Source organism: Colletes latitarsis, chromosome 6 (assembly GCF_051014445.1).
Source record: "Colletes latitarsis isolate SP2378_abdomen chromosome 6, iyColLati1, whole genome shotgun sequence".
NCBI lineage: Eukaryota > Metazoa > Arthropoda > Insecta > Hymenoptera > Colletidae > Colletes > Colletes latitarsis.
Genome location: NC_135139.1, coordinates 21,195,428 through 21,222,909, shown reverse-complemented (window position 1 = coordinate 21,222,909; position 27,482 = coordinate 21,195,428). Strand labels below are relative to the sequence as shown.

Genomic DNA, 27,482 nt, shown 5'->3' with positions numbered 1-27,482 from the left:
CGAAACGTCGGTCCAGGTTGCGAAACAGCGACAGACCCGGCCGACCGAAGAGAGAGAGGACCGAACGAAGGGAACGGAGACGCGGATCGGCATTCCCCGCTGTCCGTATACCTATAGCGATTGTCGATTTAAATGTTTACTAATAACCAAGCTTGTCCCGCAACCACCCAGAAGTCGGTCGCTTTGCATTTTTATAAGTACATCTTGCGGCCGGTTCCGAGAACGAGGACGTTTCATATTCATCTACCGCCGCCGGCTGCTTCGCCTGACCGTCCCCTGCGCTGCCAGGAGTCCCGGCGCGTATTGTCTCCGCCGTCGGGATGCATGCGCCGCGATTAGGCCAGACACAACGGCATAATGATTCGCGAACGAGTCGTTAAACGAACGATACCTCGACGTCCATCTTTGCTCGCGAATTTAACGATAGGCGGAGGGTCCACTTCGACCCGGACCTAAATACTACTGTTATTATTGTTTAAACAGTTTCTCGGTTCAAACCAGTAGCAATATTAAAAAAAAAGATATCTCCTTACTTACGTATCAGATCGCAGAGTCAGCTAGAAATAATTAGAAAAAAGCCAAAGTAGTAAACGATCGACGAAACCGAATTGGAATATTCGTTAAAAGCAGTAGCAGATGGTTCATCCACCTTCAATCGCCAAGATTACTTACCCTTTTTCACCCAGTCGAAGATCTCTCGGAGTTTCTTCGCGTCGATCGAGGAGACGGGGGCCACCGATCAAGCGCAGGACGGATGGGCTGGGAAAGAATGACGAGACCTGCAGAGTTTATTTTTTTTTTTTATAATGATTCGTTTATTGCGAAAGGACACAGTCTGCAAGCCATCTGCCAATGTGGCATCGGCGAGCTCGCGTGAAATTTTGGACACGAATGACTAAAAGGTGATGGCGATCGTTCACTCTCGACATGACATGATATGTTGACAGTCGCTGCGCCCTGCAGGCGTCGCGTGCGTCTCGTCCAACCTTCTAGGGACCCAAGTTTAGTACGTCTCTGTGTGTGTGTCTTGTTCATGTCCCTAGTGTCCCGGATAGAGGATCGGAAGGCTTGTTCGCGGCAGCGGGGCGCAACGCGAATTCTAAGTTCTGGCGGATTACGGGCGGAGCGGAGCGCGTTCGACGAAATTCAGCGGCAAAAGGCGAAGAAGAGGATCGCGAAAGGAAGAAGAGGCGGCGTCGTTCGTCGAAGGTGTCGGTCGATCGCGCCTTCGAGACTCGCCGACGATCTCGAGCGTCGAGCAAATAAATAAATAATACTTTTACGAACGGAGAAACCGAGGCTCCCGCGCGGATTCGTGCGCTCCGTCCCGTCACCCGTGATCCGTCGCAGCGATCAACGATCCATACCTCGTCATGATCGACCGAGTCGACGCGAATCGATAATATTATAAACATTGCAATAACAATAATAATAATAATAATAATCATAATCATAATAATAATAATCATCGTCGTCATCGCCGTCGTTAGTATGAATTATGATCTCAAATATTATAATAATAATATCGTACCTACTCTACATACAATACATACACTGGCCGGACGCTCTCTACTGGGCCCTCTCTACTATTTACAAACGCATAAATAATTATTATTATTACCGTGTATTTATATATATAGTACTTTATGTATAATATGACTGTCGAGTCGACGCCTAGGATAGTGTTTTTTTTTTTTTCATTTAAACCGCGATAGCTGCTGCTCTGCTGCCTACGGAGATAAACGGGGGGAACGGGGGGCCTACGATTTTCGTTTTCTCCTTACTTTTTTCCTTATTTGTTTATCGTCGAGGATAGCGGAGAGAACCGACGTGAAGGAGAACGAGCGATCGGGGGGTGTAGCCGATAGGACCAGGAAAGGGGAAGGACGAAAGACGATGAAGAGAGACTAGGAACAAAGGAGGACGGGGGTGATCCGAGGGTAGGGTGTATCTCGTTCCGTGGTTCTTCGGTCCAGTTACTGTACACTAATTACAAGATCGTAGTCTCTTATTATTGTCATCCACACCACACAACAGCGCCGCGCGCTCGCGACTGGCTCCACGCGGCGGTCCGTCAGCTCGGTTCGATCGAGTCAGTTAAATCAGTCCATGGGTTCACGGGGGAATCACACTCGCCCCGGTGACTTGAGCTCCTGCGTCGGTGGCAGGTTGCCGCTCGGATGGGGCGACTGGTCGGACCCGCCCGAGGAGGCGGTTGACGAGGAGGACGGGGACAGGCCCGAGGACGCGGTCGTCAGGAGGACGGCTGGCCCCCCGGGTCCGCCGCCGCCCCCGTTGATCGTGAACGGTTTCACGTTGCCGGTGGCGGACACGGCCGAGGCGGGGGAGGTCAGTATGCTGGGGGCCGTGGACGGCGGCATCACGCCGCTGAGTCCGCCCAGGGTCCTCGAATAGGTCTCCAGCAAGGACATGTCACCGGATCCAAGGTGAGAGGCGCCGTACAGGTTCCGGTAGAAGTCCGGATGCGGTCGCACGAACTGCGCCCCCGAGTGCATCGCCGGATGGAGGGGGTGATGGGGAGGCAGACGACTCGCCAGAGGGCTCACCAGTTTCCCGCCACCGCCGCCCCCGCCTCCGCCGCCGCTGCTTCCGCTATACGGCGACGAGAGACCGGACATCGTCGTCGGGTTCGGGCTCTGCTGGTCCCCGTCCTTGCTCGCCATGTCGGCCAGCGACCAGATCCTCGGCTTCGTGGTCACCACGCTGCCCGTGGACGGCATGCTGGTGCTCGCCGGGAGATGATGGCTGCTGGGCGGCGTGCTCTCCGGGGACGGGTGACGCAACAATCTGCCGTGGGTCGTCGCCAGATACGCGGGATGCTGCAGTTGCAGCGGATGCCTCGGCTCTCTCTGGTCGTACAGACACTCGGGACTGTCCGGACCACTGTCCGCCCGCGACTCGCTCCACTCGCTCTCGGTTCTGCCCTGCACCCCGGATCCGCCGCTGGTACCGTGCAGCAGGTCCATCCGGTGGGCTGGTCGCTCGCCGTCCTCGCTCGAACCGGTACCAGAGTCCTTGGAATCTGCAACAGGAAACGGAAGGTGTCGTTGGATGGTGGAACCGGGCCGCCAAACTTATCAGAGGTTAACTCTCTAATAGTTATCGTGCATTGTGTGGTAAGCTATGGGAAACACTTAGGTAAAGTGTATAGAATAAAACAGTGGTTCTTAACCTGTGGATTCAAATTGATTCATGAGGAGGAGAATCCTGTACACTACTTGGGAGGGATAGAACTGCTCAGTTCACAAATTGCATCTTGAGTTCGTTTCGAGAACCATTACTGTACTATAAAATTTCTGCTACTCGCAATTTGCAGCAATATTGGATAATCGTACGTCGAGCGATCCTTACCTAATCGATCCTTCTCGTCCACGCTCTTCCTTCCGCTGTCGTCGTCTTCGTTGTTGTTATCCTCGTCCTCGACCCTGTTTCTCGGCTCCCACGTCATCTTGTTCTCTTTCTTGAGACGTCTGCGCGCATTCGCGAACCACGTCGACACCTGCGTCAGAGTCATCTTCGTGATGATGGCCAGCATGATCTTCTCGCCCTTGGTCGGGTACGGGTTCTTCTTGTGGTCGTTCAGCCAAGCTTTCAGTGTACTCGTCGTCTCTCGCGTCGCGTTCTTCCGTCTCGCGCCGTTGAGGTCCATGCCATAACTGTAACAGATAAATTAGACGTCCGTTAAACAACGACGTCGCCCTAGTATATTCGATTTCGAACATACGTGATCTTCGAATCACGAAAAATTTCAAAACGGATGCTCGATCTTGAGAAATTACTTTATTCGTTGGATCGATCGACTATTCTTAATACGGTGACTGCCGCGGGGAATATCAGCGATAGGAATAAAACGCGTGTTTTGGCACTTACCTTTTGTGATTTCAGCGATACTCGCAAGCTACGGTTAAATTTATTTTATTTTACATCTCACCTTAAAAATTGATCTTCTCGATACGAGCGGAAACTGTCACTCGTACGAGAGTCCTGTACTAAAATAAATTATTAACTAGACTCGAACAATATCGAATGTTACTCCAGGTTTAGTGTACAGCATCCTCGACAGGATATAAACGGGGCGAACCGACCCTAAATTTCTCCAAAGGTCCTATAACCCCCAAATTGATAACACAGCGGTCCGCGCGAATCGAAGCCCCCACTCGTGGCGAGTAGGGGTGGCGAACCGATCGAAGTCTTTAATGGAACTGCTCAGGGAGAGGATTCTTTTATTAAGTCCTTCGAGGATGGCCGTTCTCATCGTCGTAGGATGCACGTGACCCGGATATAAGGCGGTCGGGGACGTACACAAGTCGCGATACGTTATACGAGCAAACTGGATAAGAGGAGACAACGCGACCGGGGCGTAGCGCGGGGAGGGGAGGAAGAAGATGGCAAAGTCTCCGGTGGAACCTCGTGTCGGGAAACTTATCCAATCGTGAGGCTCGTTACGCCTTCCCCCGGCACGGTAGAAAAGTCCGAGTCCTCCTTGGTTAGAGGAACGATATAAGCGGGTAGCTACTACTTTCATCCCGAGAGCAGATCTCTATCTAACGGTTTAAGCTCCTTCCTTCTATCCTGGCCGGAGGAGTGGAGTGGAAAGGAGTCGAGAGAGCGCGGCGTGGACCCCGTTCCTCGCCTCGCCCGGTCGGACTGGAGCGACCAACCCCCTGGGATCCCATTACTAAAAGACTAACCCTTATCAAAGATTAAACTTCGGTATAACTGCTGAATCGACGGGATCGAAATTAAATTTTCCACCGTCGACCAAACGGCTGGGAGATGCTCGTTCCCCACCTTGCTTCTCTTACTTTTTTCCTTGTTCCACCCCCACTCGACTCTCTTGTTCGAAACAACCGGACGGAGTCTCTCGACCGGAAACGCCTGGGCGAAACCCGGTCCCGGTGGCGATTTTCCAGCTGCGAAAAATCGCGGTTCCGGAATAATCTCTGAATGGAAGGATCCCTTTTCCAGAAAGTCACCCCTCCGTCACGAAGGCACCGAGCAACATCCTGAACGACGAGATATCGCTGATCCAAATCCCCTCGGAGTCGACTCGGAAACGCACCTTTGTCGACTACGGAGACTCCTGGCCGCCGTTATTGAGCTTTATTTTCGCCCTCTTTCGTCGTGTGTGGACGCGCGACTGACGTTCCCGGTGTTGGCGGATCGAGGGGGTGGCAGCGGAGATGGGAAATTAATAAAACTGTCACTTATCTGGCCTTCCCCGAGGCAGGCCTATACGCGGTATCTCTTCTGTCTTCTTTCACCCCCTATCTTTCCAACGCCGGTCGTTCCCTTCGCGGCCTCTGCTCGTCTCGCTTCCACCCTCCCCCAGGGGGGGAGGGGGACTGCACGCGCCGGGATTCGCAGCGGGCTGAAACGAGGCGCTAAACATTTCAATTTGGCATCACAGCCGCTTCCAACCCGTCGACGATGTAGACTCGCGCACACGTTCTTTCTTTTTCTCTCTCCCGTATCCATCCAGCGTGGAGGGTCGAAGGCTGAGCCCCGGTGCACGCGCGCAAAGAGAACGAAAGAGCCAGAGACGAAGGGAACAGGAGAGAGGAGAGGCGGAGGAACGTGGACCTGTGTGTGCACGCCGGCGAAACAGAGAGGAACAGGAAGACAGGAAAGAGCTGAGGGCGAGAGGGAGAGGATGGCTTAACCCCGGTCTGTTTGCGAGGAGCAAATGGCGTTCTGCAGTTATTTTAAAATTCAGCCGGTGGCAGGGGGCGCGGATCGGATTAAAAAATCAGAGTGGAAGCTTGTTTCTCATGATAACAGCCAGCCGCCCCCGAGAGCGGGAACTGCTGCTTTCTACCCGATTCCGTCGCCCGCCGCCCGCCGCGTGTCGACTCCCTATATCTCTCCGCCTCTTCTGCGTCCACCTGTCCTCCCTCCCCCGACCGCCCCCGGTCGGTTTTCTCTGTCTTCTTTATCCTTCTGGCGGCGTTTTTCGGTCTCTTTCAACCGTGGCGCGTTGCTTCTGCACGGTTCTCCCAATCTATCTCTCGCTCAGGCTCTCTCCACGGTATCGCTGCAACCACCGTGCCCGGCCATCGCCATCCTCGACAGCTTTAAATACGCCCGGAATATAGACCTGTCGCGTTATCTATATACAAATCGTATTATATACGCGTATATACGCAGCCCGAGCGCGTAGCTGCGATCAGCCTCTTTCCTCACGCGCGCGAGAAAGCTAATCGCATCAGCCGATTGTTTCCATAGCGATTGCTAATCGGACCGTCCTCCGCTTTGTTCCCGATTCGCAACCCTCCGAAATGGAGCTGTAGCTGGGACGTCAAGATGGATGCGTTATCTTGTTTTTCTAGCGCCAAATTCAATTTCACTCGGGGGCGGACGCCCCCCCTCCCCCCTCCGATTTGCCTCACGCTTTGCTACTTAACAATTTGTTACCAATGTCATCTTTACTTGTACCGAATATTCAAAATATTTCTTATGCAAGTTAGATGACAACCATAAGTAACGAAACCATCGAAAGATCATTACATAGCTCGTTTTAGGCAACGCATAATTGCGGAGGGACACTATTTTGAACTCTCAACGTAATACATATGTAAGAAATACGTAGATATCTTACAAATTCCTGTATGCGATAATACTAAAGAGAAAACAGCCCCACGAGATTCGATTCGAGTACATTTTGGGGTCACAGCAGAGCTACGCGACGAGTTCGACTGGATTCGGTCAGCCATTGTAGAAGGGGAGTGCGAACACGGAGTACAGAACTCGTTGAAAAATGTGTTAACGGACGGTCGTATGACGAATAGCGTGAATCTTTGTGTTGATACTGTTGAGAAACTGTCCGCGATGATTAAATGCCAACGAAGGGGTTGGAAAGTGGTCCGGGAGGGTAGTACCCTTGGAAGCTGATGGGAAAGGACACCCGAAGAACGTGGATCTCATCGATTTCACTGGAATATTGGAAATCTTCCGGTATCTAGAAACCGTCTGCTTCGATTTTCTATAAAAATCTAGATTCTCCCGCTTGTTTTTGGCAGGAAGAGACCATTCCCCGGGGCACGAGAGGCGATCAACCATTAACGTCCACCGAAACGGCCATTTCTCGCGACCCTCGTTCGGCGGTTAACGTAAACGCGTTCGTCAAGGCGTAGCCTTTAAGGGGATAAAAATGGGGGTGAGTGACCAGCTCGAAACGAGGCAGGTGTGCGGCTCGCGCGACTCCGCCCCTCGTTACCACTCGTAACTAGGGGTGATATCCGACTTCTTTCTACCCTCTCGCTCCTTCAACCATCACCTACCGCTACCTTTCTCCCTCTGTTGCTGGCGCACACCTTTCCAGCCAGGGTCTCGCGGGCTTCGCGCGCTTTTATCAACGCAAAGGTGCAGCCATTTTCGTTGACGTCGCCATCTTCCCCCTTTCGTAGATACGTGTGCACGCACACGGTCCGCCACACGCGCCCGTTCGTGTAGAAGTTCCTACCTCGTGGTCGCGTTTCAGTTTAATCAACCGCGAAGCCACGCCAGCCTTCTGCGGTCCCTTTCATCCATCCGTCCTCCTTCGCTTGTCTCCGCGCCGTAACCAGGAGTCGTCGATCCCCAGGTATATTCGATCCACGGCCAATCCGAACTTCGCGTCCAATTGTTTCGCTGGGGAGCGTGTTTGAAGCTCGGTTGAATCGCTGTTCGCGTGGCCATTCGTTTGGATAACAAGCCGGACTCGGCCTTTTCGTTTTCGCTCGCGTTTCGTCCAGAATTCACGCTCCGTTGGACCTGCTCCCCGAACTCGGGCAAATTTTATTTTCGTACCAACGAATCAAATTAGCTTCGTTCGAACCATTCATCGACTCTTCGAGTTACGTCTAAAAAAAAAAAAACGTTGCGAAAAAGATAATATCCATCGTTGCTCCCAGTGACGTCGCCATCTTGGAATTTATAATCCACCAACTCTTTTCTTCTTGTCTCTGCGGGTGCGGCTTACAGACTTCGCTTTCGCCGTTTATTGCGGATCAGGAATGTTTATGAATAGAATGATTCAAGAACTTTCTAACGTAGATCAATTTTAACACCTTAGTATATAGCAAAGTTAAAGAATTATTACATCGTTCCATCCGGATTCGGTAACTATTCGGATTTTAATCTCCACGGTACAAAGAATTAATTCGTCGGAAGACGACTGGGAAGATTATCGAGCGTGGAATCGTGGGAGGAGGAAACTGAAAAACAGCAGGTATTCGGCGCGGCAGTTTACAGGAGCGTGCAGCGTGTACAGATGTAGCGTTAAAGCTCTTAGAAGCGGTCGGGAGTAGACGCGCGACGCGTCGCGAGTAAGTTTTGCGAGCGCGGTGACAGTCGGTTGTTCCACATCCCAACTTTATTACCGGTTGGTTGCAACGTGACAGATCGATCGTAAACTTCCTGTTGCGCGCGTGTACACGCTCGTCTGTGCGTCCCGTTGTTCGCGTGTGCGAGAACTTTCGCCCGGAGGTGGAACATTCACGGTTACACGATCGTACGCGCACCCACACAAAGAGCCTGTCCCTCGACCCGACCAGAGATTATACAATCTCTCGTCGTCTCTCTCGGTCGTTCGGCCGTATGTAACGGAGTTTATATAAAATGATACACGGCCCGCTACTTTGTCATACGATCGTTTAAATTCATCTAGAGACACGCACACAGAGCGGCCACGGCGGGCCGCGATTAAAGTCAGCCACCGTTGAATTATCGTTAACCGAGATTACTTCGGCTCGCTGTTATGGCTGACTCGCGAAAATTTACTAAACCCGAATGATAGAATGCGATCTACGCGCCGTGACTCGTCGCGTATCGTTCCCAGAGTTACACTTGTCCCTGTTCTACCGTCACAATGCGCTCTACGGGGAACCTTTATCGTTCGATAAAAAAAACGATAAAGACCAGCAACGAGACTCGTGTACGCGGTATGTCGCATCGAAGGATCTTTGAACGAAGTCGTTCCTCCGCGACTCCCGAAAAAGCTTCCGGCGGCCATTTCGCGTCGCTGAATTTCCAACGTTTCGTAAGACGGGGGCACGGAAAGTTCGTTAAAACGATCGACCTATAAATCACGCGCGCGCGGACCGCGGGACAATTTTTTGCCTCCTGTCCGGATTCTGTGCACGTGGCCTGACCTTTCGTTCGACACGCGTTATCCGTAAAAGCGTACGTAGCCAACCGCGAGTATCGAAAGACGAGGGGCGCGGCCGAGTCATTAAATCTTTGCGACCGCCCGACAGGACTAATCTGCCTCCATTAACGCTAATGGGAAAAGCGCGAGCTCGACGAACCGCTGTCATCTGCGCGTTCAAGAAGACTGTCGAGGGAAAGCCCATTGCTGTGGCGTCAGACACGTTCCACGTTAACTTAGAAAATATTAATATTAAAAGCTTAATATCGATATTATTATTTATTAAAATACCGAAACTCGTAGATTTTGATACCAGACTAACGAAAAACGCGTGTCAGTGACTTTTCACTCGGCGGACGCGTCCCTCCGTGCAACCCTTGCCGCGTGCTCTGGCAAAAAGCACCCCCTGCAGGACGAAAACCGGGTCATTAAACGGCCGTACATCATCGCCGGGACGTGACACATCCGTGAGCTGCGGATACGCCTGGTCCTGGACTCATTAGCCCTGCATATTCCCAGTTTGCCTCGGATCGAGAGAGAGAAAGAGAGACAGAGATGGAAGGGATTGCTCCAAGTTTGACGAGCGAACGAGTCCTCCAGGGAACGTTATTCGAGGGAATGAATTTGTAACCTTTGCGTGAACGGTGTCTCGTGATCGATAGAACCGCCCAGAGATTTATTTATTTATTGTCTAGTATGGGTGAAGTCAACAACGAATTAAATTAAACTTAGGGTTTGTTAGCGATACACCAAAAGATTCGATATTAAAGTGAAGTGGAATCGTAGAGAAGAAAGATCGCTCGATAAAAAATCTTTTCAATTACACAACCCACCTATTCCCTGCGCCCGAGCAAACACAAGAACAGAAATAAACGCTTCGGTATATTCTAGATGGTACCGTCGATCGACAATCTCGTTAGATGAATCGGACGCATCGTGATTCAATATAATTCCATCCCGACCGAAGACAGCAAATATTTGGCTGGGCCTACGGAAGGGGTTGGCAACATACTCGGAGCGTAAATCAAATAAGCGATCTTATCGTCGAGACGTACACCGCCTGTTGGCAACGCTAAATGGCCTACGATAGGATCGCCGACGTATCGTTCCACGAGTTGGTAAATAATAGACACAATAAACCTGGTAGTTACTTTCGTCTGCTCTCTGCTCGAGCATACGACCAGTTTCACAAGGGCTTTACGTATGAAAAAAGAACATATATGTTTAATCTTATCGAATTTACGGGAAACAGATACAGCTATCGGTGAAAATCAATTCCGCTAAGAGCCAATTTCTGTCGCGGGCAAACAGAGTGTCCCAGGCTGTTCTATATTATCGAGAAATGCGCCTACTTGGGTCTAATGATCGTTTAAAGCAATAATTCTATACAGGGAACCATCTTAGTTAAATATTATGTTTGCAGAATTTAAATGGAACTCTTTATCTCTCGAAAACCTGATTAGATAAAGACACTATATTGTCGAACTAGGATTCTGTCCGAGGATTTTTGCTCTCAGAATAGTATCTGTAGCGACAGTTCCCGGCTGTCGTCACCAGAGGGCTACGGTCAACCTTTCTCTCTCACAAGTACTCGACATTCTTACATATACACTCCTCTAAGACAATGTCTGCTAGTGTTATCTCACAGATGAGTCCCAATAGCAGGCTCCCAAGCCCCAAACACTATTTTGCTAATTTCTTTCAACAACAAACATCCACGTATCGTTTATCCATGGAATTAAATTTACTTCGCGCTCGAAGCCAACGATTTATGCATCCGGACGAAAAATCTCTAACATAACTTCGGATCGAAGCCCTCCCCCGATCCCCCCGTCGATCGTCGCGACGTGTCGCTTGGACGCACAGGTGTGCGTTGGTCGCGCAGGCGGCCAGAGAACCGACGCGTCGCGATTAAGATTCGCGGATCGTCACGACGTCCTTAAACGCGCTCGAATCCCGTGAGCGCGTGCCGACACATCGGTCGTTGTACGGACACACTTAATAATACGTGTCGGCGATCGAAGGAAGCCGTAAGCCGGACACAGCGCGACGAGTACACGTATGCGGCCCTGTGTTCGTACAACGAGCGATTCCGATACACTCAGGGCCTGGTTGTTTCTTTATTGTTTACCCTATATGTCCCCGGAAGCAGGGCCAATCCGCCGGAAAGACGAGACCGTTAACCCGCACGATCCCGAGACCTCGCGGCCGTGCATGCCAACTCTGCATTATTGGCTTTTTGTATGCTTATGTTAAGCGAACGCCGCGCACGCCCGAGCATAATGCTCCACACGGATCCTTGAGCACACACCTCGTCGATTTTCCGCGCCGCTATCGCTGCTTTCGGATCTATTTCCCCTTCATTCATCAGCTTTTCTTGCCAGACTAGCCCCCGGTATATACCTTACGAGTTATAGCGCGTAACAAAGGGGAACGAAATTTCACGGCCACCATTTTGTTTAGAAGTCATAATGTTTTAAACATGCGCATCAAATTTTCAGTAATGAATTTTTTTCTCGAAAGTGCGTAGGATTTCGGGGGTATGTCTGTTCACCAAAACTGTTCGTAATTGACCCCTGCAACCAAAAATAATTTTTCCAGATCGATTTGAAATTTTTGAATTTTGCCAAAAATTTGTCCACCTTTCTGAATTTTTTTCTCGAAAGTGCGTAGGATTTCGAGGGTATGTCTGTTCGCCAAAAATGATTGTAATTGACCCCCACAACCGACAATATTTTTTTTAGAACGATATGAAATTTTTTTTTTGGCAAAAAATTTAGGCACCTATCCTCTGTCGATTTTTCTTTAAAATTTGTTTTACGCTACTCATATATGATGTAATTACTATTTTGCTTTACCGTAAACCTGGACTGAATTCCGGTGCCCGTCACGAATGTATCCGTGTCGGCGCCAATGGAGTGCAGAGGGTTAAAAAGCTCGCGTATCTCGAGCAGCGGATTTATATTATTCGCCGAGAGAAAGCTTTGATAACGTATCGAGCAGCCGCGACAAATAATAGTCGCGCGTGCAAACGATTCACGAAAGGGAAGAAAGAGACGTTGCTTATCGTGTAAACACAATGTGTAAATACAATGCGGTTTCGTTAGCATCGCGATATCGTGCGCGAATTATTCGAATCGAATTATTTCAGAGCACAGTCCCTCTCGTTAATCATAAATCGTGTTCGATAATCTCCCATCGCCGCGATATTTTCTACGAAAACGTGAAAACGAATAGTTTTGCTCGAACGCTTGGAAACCACTTTGCGCCAAAGATGTTAATTACTAGGTTTGTTGCTGTCGCGATAAGACGTTTCGCGCCGTTGGAAATTATTCGAGTTCTCCGCGGACGATTTACACGCACGAGGCCGTTCGGAACTCCTGTAACGCGTGCAGAAAAAGAAAACGCAAATGAAAACGAATGGCGGTTAATTTAGATATACGCGTGTATGGAATCGAGAAGCTAGAAATCGTCATACGGTTAAACGTTTGAATTAGTTTGGAGACCTGGTTGCGTGCCGGACTTCGTTTGCAATTTTCCGTAAAGTTAGGGTGAGGAGATAATTAATTACCACAGTCCATGCAACGATCGTTTGAAAAAAAAATCGATTGAATTAATTGCGTGGGGAAACTTGATATATGGACTCCTCTAATCGTCGAGGTTCGTATTAACATAATCGAATCGTCCTTGCCTTGGAATCTGGTACGATCGCTACAGTTTTCAATTTTACATTTTCGAATATAAAAATGACGGTAATTTTCGAGACGATTCGATATTGATTATGATTTTCAAGAAGTCGTTTGGAAACTGATGTTTCGCGCGGATGGATCGATACAACGGGCGGATTTCGAGGTCCGCAGGTGCATCCTCGATCTTCCGGTAATTGTTGCCGGGCCGTCGGAGTGGAGGTTCCGGTTTGGACCGGCGGTAGGTCTCCGTAAAGGAAGACCCGGTACGCGAAGCGACTAGACCGAATGGATGCTAAGCAAGCTGTAGTACCCGATCGCTTCCTTGCATACGAAGCAGTCTCCGCCGGAAGTGCGTCACGCGGCACCGTAGATTCCACGAGGTGACCGACGACGTCGACGTCGACGACCACCGGGTCGCATACGTGATCCAGTCGTGTTTCGTCGGACCAGATAACAAATATTAGAAAATACGGATCGTATTATACGAATATTTACGAACAAATTGGATATTTCTTTAAATCGGTTTAATCGTGTTTGTTGGAAGGAACGAAAATAATCGAGAGTACACTTTGTACACCGAGAGCGATTTACTCGGGAAGAGATCGTGTAGTATGTTTACGAAATTCGAGAGTGAAGATTACAAAGCTCGTTTGCAGCCGCGAGTAGCTCATATTTGGATTCGTGCAATCGGTTGTAGATTGTCTGTGACGAAAAGTGAGTTTTAAATACGCAATAATGGAGTTCGTTACAAGGATACGACGAGGAACAACGAATTTGTAGGATCGCGATCGACTATTTCACGTATTTCTTAAATTTTTTTAACCAACGTTTAGGTATCGTTGTAAATTTTGACCTTACGTGTGTTAGCTAAACGCTGCTGAATATCTTTGAAGAAAGTGAAATACTGTCATACGGGGAAACAATTTTGTTCCTAATATAACCACGTTTCTTTTAACATAAATGTACCATTTAGCTTATATTCATGTAAATTGCCGTTTTCTTATCAATTCTGCATATATTTGCTCATAACACAAAGGTGTAATGACTGGTGTTCGTACGACTAAAGAGTAGTCTTTAAAATATTTTTCATCGTTGAAAAGTAATTATACGACCCGCGACCCACGGTAGCAAATTGACTTTCTACCTAAAAAGCTCAAACGTTTTAAATACAATTTCCCAGAAAAAAAAAATTTAGTTCAGAGCGAGAACTATTAATTTTTTTAAAGACTAAAAAATTTTATTTAAAAACTTGAATACATTCAAAATTGCAGTTATAACATTCGTTTCTATTAATACATCAATCACCAAAGTTTAACAAATGCTGGATTATTTTTGGGGGGGGGGGGGGGGGTACAAGCGCCCAGAGTGCTTGAAATTTAGGTTAGAAAGGGAATTTAAGAATTCAAGTTTATAGTTTTAAAAATATCGAATGTGTAAATAAAGAGACCTCGAGTTCTATCTCTGCAGTCACGTCCAAGTTGTTATTACATCGTTAACTCGTCGTAAATATATACCTGTTGGCATATTTACAGCTGCATCGATATTTTGCTGTCCATTGGAATTTCCGGTGTCTCACAATTACATTTTAAACAGCTCGCGAAAGGTGAGTTATCGTTTCTCTTTATAATGCAACGTATGCGACAGGAGATAAGTAAAATTTCTGTCGAACGGATGGGTTTTATTGTTCAATTTTAATCTTTAATCAATTACAATTTCGTCCATCCCCCGGGTACGGAAAAAATCTTCATCGTTCGAACCGTTTCCCCGGCTCTGTAATTGTTTACAATCCACGATCTCGTTAACAAGTCGTAAAAGCGCGGTTACAAATCGTTTCGAGCGACAGTTCGGCTCTCCTAGACGTGCGAGCGAGGCTGATAACGAGAGCTCGACGACCGAGAGGAATGAGAAAAAAAAACCAGAGATGCCGGGAGGGGGGGTGAAAAAATTGAAAATGTCGAACGTCGGGCCGAAAAGACGGAAACGCTGATAGGGTGACTAATTATCGCGAGGTCCGTGTGGAAGAGCGTTTTCCCACCTTCCATCCCGCGCTCCGAATCCACAATCTCGACCGCGACCGATATACGATTCTCGATTTATCAAAAACGGGCGAGACCTTTCACCGATCGCATCGTGACACGCGTTGACCGATTCCAGCGCGTAGCGCGAGAATAAAAACGCCCAAGGCGACAGTCCCGGGTCAACGGAGCGCTAATTTATTGGAATGTTTATGTGTTGCTCTCGCTCGTTATCTGGCCGTGTAGCGCGGGCACATCGACCACGACCCGATCGAGAAACACAGAGCCACGTACGCGAGTAGAAGGGGACCCGTTCCGTTGTTGCTGCACGGGTCTTTGGTCCGTGAAAACAGGAGCGTAGATTCGGCGTGTGTGGTAGAGGCGAGAGATAATTGCAAAATCAACGAGAAAAACTTTCCGCGCGATGTCACATCGCGATGACTAATTCTGCTCCAACGACGCTCCATCGGGAGCTGTTCGATCCCTCGAGCTTCACTTTTGGAAAGGTATTCTTGTCATAAATAATCAAAATCTTACGTTTCGTACGAATAATGACTCGCGAAAGTAATAACACAACCAAAGACACATTTGATGCCTCGAGTTTCCTTTTGGGGAGGCATTGTCATTTGAATAATGAGCGTTAACTGGCGAGGACAGCGAAATTTCATTAAGATTTTTACAGAAAATCATGGTGTTAAGATATGTCGATGATTCGTTTGCTAAATTTTCCATCTTCTTCGACTGTCGTTCGTTGTTTGTTTGACGTAGAGAATTCGAAAAATGTTTTCAAAACTCACCCATTGAAGGGATAGCTGGCGAAAGCGGCGTCGTAAGGATGATACACGGATGGATAAGGCCACGCTGCTGCAGCTCCAGCCCCAAGATTTTCCTTCAGATCGAGGCCAGCAGCCTGCAATCGAGATTATGCTTGTTAATTATACTTGTTAATAGCGTAACAGCGTCTTGTGCGAGTAATTAGCGCGGTCGTATACGAGAAGGACAGGAATTCCTCGATGTACGATATATTGGGAGTCGTTTAATCGCGACACGAATAAAAACTGTTTTCTGGAGCGACCGTAATAAAAAGAGAAATTATATACGATACGAATAATATACATATTGGGTACGTGGTGTTATTAATCCAACGATCGCTAAAAAATAGAAAAATCGTAAATTCGTTCGACTCGGCCGTGCCCTGAAAATTAGTTATCGGCGAATGAAATTTTTAATTAACGTTCGCACCGTCTAAAAGCAAACATGAAGGCCAATCTCTGGCCCCGCAGTCGTCGAGGGACGGAAAACTCCATTTTTCGAAGGACGCGATTAATTGGCATATCGCTTTGTCCGGCCGAATCTTTATAATTCATCGACGATAATGAGAAAAATGGCTGGCAAAACGGCGATAATAATAATTGGAATCGATGTGCGACGGGTCTTGTTTGTTTCTCTAACCCGTAACCCCGACAGTACGACTCCGTATAGCACCGTTTAAACTTCCATCAACCGTTGGAATAATAGAACCATAGAACCCGACCCGTCCCCCATTCTCCCTCGTATCGTTCTCTCTCGCCTCTTCTATATGCATTAGTCTTGCATTAATGGCATTAATTATACACCGTGTTCGAATCGCGCAGTCATCGTTGCCCGATTGTAATTAGCAGCCGAAAATAGTGGACGTTGCGCGGCGCCCGTTCGAGGGGAAATGCACGGATTTACCTCGATAGCGGAGGAGAGTAATGCGCGGAATAAAATTCTCCGGGAAAATGTAAAGCGTTCCGGGACATTCGGGAAAATTATTTGGCGTTTAACGTTGCAACCGTGTTCGAGGTGTAATTGATCGCGCGCGGTCCAGGTTTTCTGCCGAAGCGATTCGAATATTTGCAGAGGAAAAAAGAGAGAGAGAGAAAATCGCGGGATTTAATTGCAAGCTCCGTCCGAGGGCTCGCGGTGAAACAAATTCTCGACTCTAATGTCGCGATTTAGTTGTAAAATCGCGGCTCGTGCTCCGTCGTCGTAACCTCTGAGCGAGCTGATTTAAACTTTCCGAATCCGGTACTTCCTTTGACCTTCTCGATGCTTCGAAAAGGAGAAATTAAAAATTACTTCGATATAGGAAGAATAAAGAGTAACTTGTAATACACTGCTAAAATCGGGAAAAGGAATTGTGTATAGTAAAAAATAAATTCGGGAAAACGTAAGTACCAAAATGGAGGTTCGTAGCCGGTCGAACGGAAGCGTAAACAACGGAGAACCGATTTTTCGGGTAGGCGACGCGAATCGTGGGGGGTCGGGCATAAACGTAGCCACTAAAAACGATACTTAATGACTTTCTACGCGAATACCTACGAAGGTACTCGACGTCGGAGACAACCTGCGCAATCTGCTGCCTCGTTACGAGGAGGCAACGCCATACACTAGGCCCCTTAAGCTCGATCATAAAGAGCGACGATAACAGGCCAGCCTCGGCGACGGCTCGAACACGACAGTGTCCCACTGTTACCGCGGGACGGATTCATAAATTTACGCTTCGCGGCTATTTTCTTCGTGTATGCGCTTTGTGTGTGGTCCGATAACCTCACCGACTACGGACGAATACACGAGATCCCCGTACCCGTTGGCTTCTTCCTCCTCTCTCGGGGTATATTAACATCACTGTCCGGGACCTTCGCTCGCGATAACATCTCGATTATTGTATAATGCATCGCAACCACGCGGAAAGAACCGAGCGACACGAATTTCGCGACTTCGATATCCGCTTAGAACAACGACGAGAGACGTTTGGCCGATCGACGATCGTCTTCTTATCGCGACGATGAAACGCGCGACTCCAGATAACCGAAGATCCCGCGGGCCATTTTAACTCTTTGCGGCGGAAAAATTTGAATACTTCGATCGTTCATCGTTTAAAAGTACAAGAACAGTTTGCTTGCTGAAATAAATACGACAGTGCCCGAACGTTGCTACAGAATATTTTTTAATTTCGGAGCGAAACGCGAAAAATTGGTCGAAATTCGTCGCGAGAAGGTGGATGCAATAAAAATAACTTTTAAGGCTGTCGAGGAACGAGCGAAACACCGAAGAAGAGCGCGCTTGCGCGCGCGCAATGTATTACGCTGACGTTTATTACGCGGTATAACGCTCGGACGAGCCGTGATAGCATAATTAAACATAGCACGGCGAATCGGGAGGAATATGCTGTGAAGATCCGGTAGATAGAGAGCTTAGTTGGGAAATAATGCACGTGCTGCGGCGGTTCTCCGCGTCGGGTTATTCATCGGTCGCCATTAATTTTGGAAATCAATTCTGTGCTCGTTCAAATTATCTGTATCGCGGTCGTTCGGAAGTAAATACACCATCAATGTTATCGTCCCGTTGCTTCGAGTCCGATGGAAAATCGGAAAATTTCACGCGTACCCGGGCCCCTCCATTTTAAATTGCTACTTATCGTATCGCGAGATCTATTAGTCTCGATTTTCCTTGGTAATACCAGCGATCTTGGAATTTTTCTAACAATGGGCGTAGCAAGATTTCCATTTCTTCATCGAATATAATATTAGATGCAGTGGTCGGAAAATTTTGTGAACTCAATTTAGTTCGAAGCTTTGATATGATAATGATTTAGAAAGGAATTTAAACAATTAATTGTACCGCAACAGCCGTAATGGGATAAAGGCCTGGTATTGTAGTACACTGGTAACCTGAACGGTCTGGATGGAATATAAAATATAATTAATTCCGAAAGGGGTGCCCACTTGTGCGTGTAATTTATTATTCTAAATAAGACTGCAAGATCGGCTGTTAATCTACCTCGAGTATTTTTAAATTAAGCGCAAGTTGCGGTTTGTAGAAGACGAAGGGCGGTCGTCTTGCGGGTTCCAGGTCTCAAGAATCTTCGTTGCATCCTTTTTAATCGCAATTTGAAACCTGATTAACTCTTTCGAGACTGTTTCGCGCTGTTTATTTTATATTGTGACGATTCCATCACCCATGCAAATTTCCTATTTTATTCATTTGAGATATTTTTCGACAAATTTCATAGACATTTGTGGGTAGCTCCTGTTGGGGGCAGTTCCGATGTAACCGACGAATCCATACGTGTTTTCGGAGTATTTATCTAGGTTTTAATCGATTCGATTCCGACGTGACTTACCGTAGGCGTGTAAAATGGAGCTTGTTCGGCCCCCAGGCTCGGGAAGTACGCGGCCATGCCCTCGGAGGCGGCGGCCGCGGCCGCAGCCGCATACGGCGCGCTGTACATGGATAGCGCGGCCGTCGGTAGGGCTCCGAGCCGTTGATAACCGCCGAGCAGCTCGTATTGGCACGAGCAGACGGTCTGGCCCGTCAACGGGTCCGTGAAGATCGGTCTTCCGGTGTCGCAACACCTTCCGGTCGGCGTTGGGCCGCCGGTCGTCGGCGGCGGGTGTCCTTGGGACGGGCTGACCGAGGTGGTCGGGCTGCCTGGCGGCCGAACCACCGCGCTGGTCACCGCCATCCTCGCGTTCGACAAACCGGCAGCTACGCCCAGGGGATGATTCGTGGTTGTGCCTGCTACGCTGACCAGCGACGAACCGCTTGCACTCAGTATCGCACCGGATACCGGCGAGGCCGAGGACGACGCCAACGACGAGCTCACTGTCACAGGGCACTGAAACACGCAATCGAACGAAACCGTCAGCTACAAAACGTCGACAAACTACCGGCAACTTTGCTGAAATATAGGAAACTTTATCAACACAATTTTCACTGAGGAGCCAAAGGATTAATTCTCAAAATTAGATGTTAAAGAAAATAAATCTGGATAGGATTCTTAAATTTCAACGGGGCTGTAAAAATAAATAAGTTTCACGATAAATCGTGGGTATGGTAGTTTCCAATTGTCAAAAAACAAAGTATCGTTTACGCAGACAATTTGCCTGCCAATCTGCACCCTCGAGTTGATCCTCGATCGCTATCCGACACGACGTATTAAAAGAACTCTATAAAACCGCTTTCGAAGATTACACCAAAGGCCGGAAGAATAAATTTGTCCAAAGGGCCTCGGGCTTAAAAATCACGTAATACTGTGTGAACTAAATGATACGACGTCGCGTCATCGGTGATACTACAATGGCATAACACTTGTACGGTTTTGTTCGTCGGTTTATCGTCTAAACACGAAGCACTTTTCCGGCTCGAGGTACTCCCATTACGTAACGTCAGTATAAAACGGGCGTCGAAAGAGTAGGCTAATTCGCGCGCGCCGCCAAGGGGGGGAACGAGACACGCCGAGACGTTCAACAGAATTATTTTAAATAGAGGCGTACATTAACACTGTTTGCTTCAAACTCACGGCGACCACGGAACCTGAGCAAACAACCCTGGCTACGCTTATGTTCCAGGTCACCCACTCTCTCCCTCTTTGCCTTCTCGCGTTACACGTTAACTACATTCTCGGTGATGTTTTTTTTTTTCCACATCGCGGGCTTAATATTTACCTCAACCTCTCGACCCGTTCGGTCCCCCCCAGATTTATGTTCGACATCGTGTTCGCGTTCAACGACGCCGGGTCGCGCCGTTAGCCGATTACAAAATCGGAAAACTCGTCGTCGATGGTGTGTTTTTGCGTTTGCGTACATTCTGCCGGTCGGACAACACGCGTTAACGTCTCACTCGGCCGGAGCTGGGTACACACGAGCGGCATTAACATAGCCAAAGTTTGCTCACGAGAAGGCTACCGACGACGCGTCGAGAATTCGCTGACGACGACCGGCGTCGGAGAGCTCGCATCCCTTTCGACCCAACGCTTTAATCGTTACTCGGTCTCCCGTGTCGGACGGAATGCTAGGTTCCTATTTTGCTGCATCAACCGCCTCGATTCAGCTGATACGACGCTTGTGAAATTTTATTCGAATATTATTTGTATCGGTTGGTTGATCAATTTGGGAAAAGTATAACGTACAAACCGAAGAAATATATTAGACCCACCAATAATATGAAGAGGAAAGGCTACAAGGAACAGGGCGCTGTAAATTCATATCTGTATACTCAAACCACCAACCTGTAACCTATACAACAAAATCATAACGACCATCCAAAGCAAAAATACAAGATAACATCGCCTATAGCCTTGATGTCAAAAATATATTAGTACATCCTTTTTTATAATTAAACACGCTTATTAAACGTTTACCGTAGGTGGTTTGTTTCGTCGAGAAATTTCAAGCTCGAATGCAGAGATCAACCTAAGCGTTCCGAGGCACGAGTTCCCCTCGATCCTTGGAACAGACATCAGCTTTGACGGACACCTGCCGACTGGATTGTTTCCGATCCGCGAAACAATGAAACGCCTCTGTGGCACCGTTCGATCTCGATAATCGCTGGCAACGCGATTTCGTCCGGCAGCTGCGCGAAAGAACCACACCCAAAGCCGACACCCCGGTGTACTTTCCCAAAAGGCAGAGCAACTGCCGGAGTCGAGCCACCAAACATCCCCCACCCCTGTTCACGGGGAAGGTAAACCGAAAATCAGGCCCGTACATAATGCAGAGGAAGGGGGGGTACGGTGGGGTCCTCATTAATTCCATATCAAACAGCACGGCTAAATAGATTAGCGGGTTGAGTGGCTTTCGCGCCCCGGGCCTAAACAAACCCCCAACGAACTTCCCCGCAGGCTCCCAAGCCATCAATCCGTCCCGTCCGCATCCATCCATCCATCCATCCGTCGGTCGGCTCGTTTCGATGGCCCCCGGAACATATTGTCGAAAGCCAGCCGCGCGCATTGTGTCGCTGCGAAAAACGTGACCCACCGCGCATTATGGCATCGAGAGCCGGCGTTAATGCGTGTCCTGGACCCGCTCGCGACGCATCCAGCTCCAACTGCCTGCCGCTGGATCACGGTATGCGCAAACCTGGCCGACCACGTGCTGTTATAACCGCGGCTCGCGCGACCGTTGGCTCGATCCCGGCGGGGCAGGGTGCTCTGTGTCTCGATCGACGATAAAACTCGATAGTGCGCGCGCGCGAGCACCGCCCTTCGATCCTCGGGTTCGGTAATGCGCGCGCGAGGATGTGTAAGCCAGCGCGGCTTACACGGGCTGATATTTTAATCGCGACCGCGACCCGCCGCGATCGATCGAACTGAATTTGTCGACAGCTTCGATTACCGAACGCGTAGATCGATAGATCGCCGCGAGCTTGAGACGGGTGCTGGGAGAACGAAGATTTTGGACACTGATTCTTCGTTTAGGATCACTACCAAATATCCTGAGAAAGAATTGCGTTGATCTTTGTAACGCAAAGTGGATACGTTTTGCACCGATTTTCTTCTACAGCATCGGAAGTTGTTTAGGTTTAATGGTATGCTATGTAAATGATTAATGTAATCGTGTAACCTGGTGTTTTAGAAAGTAGGCGACGTTACCCGAGGGGAACGAAAAAATGCTTTTAATGTAGACAAATAAGGATAAATTAAACATACCTCTCTGATAATCCGAGAAAATTATACAAATACGTTGCTTGTGTTTTCTTTTTGCATCGCATTGTATTCAGTACGTGGAACAACGAACATCATTGTAATTTTCCCAAAGGTTTTCTTTAAACCATTGTACTTGATGTACGATCGATCTTGAAACAATTTAACATGGATCAAAATGTAATATCGATCCAAGTTTTGAGGTATAATAACGTTTCTTATATATTCCTCTTTTGCGAGTATTTCAATATTTATGGACGGCGTGTGCTCATGCATTAACACCACGATAATCGATGTAAATATTATATTCGTGTACCGTGATGTATTCTTCATTGTGAAACAAACGTTATTTAAATTAGAATTCGTTTCCATACGATCACCAAAGTTAAACTGTTCCGGATACGGTCGGTGCCCCGAATGGGCGATAACCTTGGAACTCCTGCATACTTAACCCTTTTGCGACGATGGGTCACCATAGTGACCGCCCCTGAAATTATCCTCGTACACGAATGACCATTTACAGCGATCATCGGTGAAATCGTGCCTGTGCGAATATCGTCGATAATTTCTATATCTAAAAATTATTTTTCGTCCAACGACTACAAATTGAATCTCTCGGATTCCGTAATCCTGCTTTTGAATACAAAATCCACAAAGTAAAGAAGAGTCGATGGAAAAGTAAATAAATCGTGTACCAGCTTTGCTATCGTATTTCCCTATTCATTTGCAATTATTTACAACACGTGCATCGATTGATTTCTCGTTAACGTGTCGTAACTATGGATCCGTGTTGCAAGAACGACGCACGAACCATAATTGAACAGTGTCGTAAGAATCGACGCAAAACAAATTGTCGCGAAGCGGGATATGCGCGTAATTAAGTTTCCAGTGCAAGAAATTCTTTCCCGATGCCGTGTACCCTTTGCAAAAACAATAATTTACGTGCTGGATACCCCTTTTAACTTCGCCGATATAAATGGTGACGATTGTAGAAGTATAATAAAAGATTATAATGTAAAATTTGATTTATATTCTCGCGAAGAAAGTGCTTCTACTTCTCCGAGGTCGGGGTTAGGTCTGAATTCTTGAAATGATTGAGGGTTGATCCACACTCACATGGTTCGTACTTACATACAGTGACGGGGCAGTGACATTCAATGCTGAAAGGGTCGACACTGTAGGCCCTCGACTAATGATCACTATTGGTCGATACTGGTTAACCCTCTGCGACTCGATGCGACTCTGGGAGTATTGCGTTTTGAGAATTCATTCTTTTGGCTCCATCGTTACGCTGTAAATTACGTTTCGCCCTGTAACTACCCCAGTAGCAGGTTGATATTCCGCGGAAAAAGTTATCGTTGGGGTGGCCTGCCCATCGATGCGTACAAAGTTGAATGCAATGCTCATTGCGTTATACTCCCCGAATAGAAAAAGCCAGTATCGTGTTTCCCCGCGGGGGAACAAGGCGCGAATCCCCTAAAAACTCGTACGTACGAGCACTGTACCGAACATGACGCGATTCCCGCGGCAAGATTCAATGCCTCTGGCCGGCGAAGGCGAGGACGAAGAAGAGGAAACGGTCGAGGAGCAACAAACGCGCGGGGCAGATGTACTGTGGCCGGCGGGCGTTCTCACCGGGAATCGTAAGATTCCACGGGTTCGCGAGAAAACCAGAGGACGGGAGGCGAGGAATGCGCTTCGGGGCTCAGGATCGGGCAAGGGGTTAAACGACGAAGCGTGTTGGCGAGTGTCCGCGGCCACGGGCCATAATTCAGTCCTAGGGCCCGGGGAAGAAGCAGCCGGCAGTCCCTGAGTTACTCCACGCGATCGCATCGAGAGTGCTGAGGCAACCGTGCAAACCGACCCGGTCGGCAACTATATCACCCTTGGGGCACGAGGGGCCCCGGGGCCCTGGGTCCCGTCCTCGCCTTTAAAGTAGCGTTCGGAGGCGTCGTCGGGGCCCTCTCGCGCGTTGGTAGCGGGAAATAATTATTCGTGCGCCGGGGGATCGATATATATCGAAAGCATTAGCTCGATACGCTCGCTTGTTTGTCCCTCCGTGCATGCTAATTGCCAGCCACGCGAAAACGGAAGGCGGACCCGTCGTCGCGTACCGACGGACGCGTTACGACACGATTCACGGTTATGAGAACTGCCCGGTGCACGGTTTATTAACTCGTTTACGGATTTTTTCCGTCGTTAACGCCGCTAATACCGCGCTGGAAGCACGGCAGAGCCTGCAGGGGTTTTTCTTAACCCCTTGCAGTACAGTCGCGAGTCTGACTCGTTGGAAATTCTTGACGACAAGTCTTATATGTACATTAAAATCAACGATTTTTACGTTCACGAGGTATTCGTACAGCAAATCTATTCCTTGTAGGGAGAAATTGATACAAAATTAAATAGTATACGTTTTAAAAATTATTTGAAATTGAATCGTACGTTAAGGGGGTTAAAGCTTGCTTGAATCTAGCGCTAACGCGAGGATTACTAAAAATTCATCGCGTTCCCGATGTTCCTAACGATTACCTTCATTTTGTGCAACTTATTTGAAAAATAATAGAGAACGATATTTCTGATTTTCGTGACTCTCGACCACGAAGTCTGGAATCGATGAATCTAATGGTGGAACGTGAGACAGCGTCGAAAGGGGTTTTACCGTACCGAGCGACGAGTGACACCTTGTATTTGCAGAAAATTCTCCTTGATTCCGCTCACGGGCAAGGCCATTGGTAGGCTCGCATACTTGTGTCCGCGGACTCCACGAAAAACCGCTACGCGTGGTACGCGCGGCGGGGCAGCGACTCGACGATGGATGATCGATGGACGTCCGATCCCGTCGGTGGAAAAAACTGGAAGTCCTCGGGTGGAAACGGTCAGGAACGGATGCCGGGGACGAGTGGCTAGAAACCAGTACACCGGTCTCTCTGGGCGCACGGTCGCGTATCAGCCCCCGGGATACACGCGTTTTATGACGCGATTTATATGCACAATGTAACAGTCGCGTCGACGTGGGAACACGTAACAACCTCGCCGATCCGCGTTGTTCCTTTCTTCTGGACGGGTAAGAACGGTCCCCTCCGCTGGAGGACATCGTCGGGGACCTGGACACGGCGAAAAGACACGCGATCGCGACGGCAGATCGACCAATGGCCTTTTTCCCACCCGGCGATCGCGGGCTTTCGAATTTATCGCGTATATTCGCCGACGAAATCTCGACTCGCAACTCGATCTTGGAATTATCTGTTATATTAAAATTTCGACTTAAACGTGGTTGTAATTTTTAGGGGATTAGTAGGACAATTCGTTTAAATATATTTGGAAAAAGACTTGTTTTTAAATAGAATTATTACAGATTTATATATGCGCCTCAGGATCTGAACCAGTAAGAATATTCACAACTCCTATCCAAATTTATTTCTCTCCATATCTTAACTTGGAAATTAATTTTTCCATTCGGATAGTGGCAAATCCTATCATCCTAAGACTTACTTCTTCGAACAGTAAAATTCTTCCTTGATCGAATAGTCTGGAATTATCTTATTCGATATTCGAAATTTATGCTTCTTTCAACGAGAAGAGCATCCCTCTTCGTTCGTGGACTATGCATGTCGGAGCTGCTCGAACGATCGTTAGAAAATTAAAACAGTACAAGAAGGGGACGAAACTCATACGAGGATAGAGTAAAGGATTTTGCATAAAAAAAAAAACAGAAATCGAAGAACGTCTTGGGAAATTGCGGTGTCGTGGCGGGACGGAAAAAGGTCGGAATAGGGAGTCGCGTCGTCGAGTCCGAGAAGGAGGATAAAGAAAGTCGAATACGCGAACCAGAAGGACCTCCGATGCGCGTTTCCACGATTTATAGATCCGAGAGAGAATCGGTTATCCTGTGGACACAGATGCGCCGGTGTTTGCACACGGAGCATTTGTCACGCGTGTCCTGGCGAGAAGAAAAGGGACCGGTCGTTTCGCTCTTTCTCTCGGTTTACGCGCGTCGATGATGCCCTCTTTGCAACGAGGCCCAGCCGAGTCAATATTGACTTCGAGCCCAGATTGATGGACCTTCCTAGCGTGTGTGTTTAGGCCTCGCGGCACTCACTTATGTTCCCACCATGGTCTCGTTAGTCCCTGTTTAGCTCGACCATCCCTCCTCTCGCCGCGTAGGACGGAATCGTTCCGAGAAACGTGAAAGATATAGTGGCGGCCGCTACGGTGGTTGCGCTGCCATAATTCCGACGGCTCGATCGAGCCGAACGAGCAACGGGGACCGTTCGGCCAGGAACGAGCGTAAACGGAGCGGACGTTAACGACGGAATTTATTTTAAGGCCGGTCGATTCGTTTCCGCCGTGAAACGAGCTACGTCCAGACATCCCCCGATAAATAGACCCTACCTGCCCGCCGCCATTTTACCGAAAATCTCGGTCGTGTTCCAAACGTGGATATCACCTGCCTGCCCAGGGACTTTGTCTAAGTTCCAGTCACCGCAAAATAATAAAAATCCATTTCGTTAATACAGAAATTGGACTTGACAACCGATTAAGAAGCTTTGCAACTCGTCGATACGTACGTTATTATTATTGTTGACCGAATTTTCCGCTTCACGAAACTCGACAACAATTATGGAACGAAAACACGGACATAATCATTGAATTGCAAATTGCACTTCGTACTTGTGAAATCGTCGATTCGATAAACAATGCTTCCGACTCGCGTACGCGACACGAAAAGTTTACTAATACTAGGTGTTTCTTAACGAGAGTTTCAAAATTACTACCTTCCTTCTTGTTCGACAATTCTTTGCACGAGTATCGATTCAATTATCTAGAAATTTTCGTTAAATCTACTCGATGACCGATTTGTGCGATACCTTGAACCACTTCGACCCGTTAAAGAATGTTATGTATTATAGATAAGGCTAATTGAAGCTCGAAGATAGCCGCAAGAAGAAACCTTCTTTTAGAAGTAAATGAATTCGTTGTTCGAAACGATTCTAAAATTGCTTACGAAAATGACTAAATCATTCGTTGCATAAGAAGCTGGAACGTGCTGAGTAAATACACAGGGTACCAATGTCTGTATTATCTCTTCTCGCGGAACTAATTGATGGATTACAAAGAAACTCGAAGCGATTTACGAGTACTTTCTACTTTCTGTAAATTAACTTTTAAAGATACACGTT

General features: G+C 48.1%; 1 protein-coding gene across 1 annotated transcript in view; it reads right to left on the bottom strand.

The window, feature by feature from the left end:
* Positions 1–757: 757 nt before the first annotated feature.
* Positions 758–27,482, bottom strand: part of Mirr (iroquois-class homeodomain protein mirror) — a 42,853-nt gene continuing 16,128 nt past the window's right edge. The window contains exons 2-5 of the mRNA XM_076766577.1: positions 19,003–19,497; positions 15,650–15,762; positions 3,373–3,677; positions 758–3,043 (exon numbers count right to left, since the gene is read on the bottom strand). Of these exons, the coding sequence (XP_076622692.1) occupies positions 2,127–3,043; positions 3,373–3,677; positions 15,650–15,762; positions 19,003–19,497 (1,830 nt within the window). The 3' untranslated portion in view covers positions 758–2,126. The remainder of the gene's footprint in view (positions 3,044–3,372; positions 3,678–15,649; positions 15,763–19,002; positions 19,498–27,482) is intronic.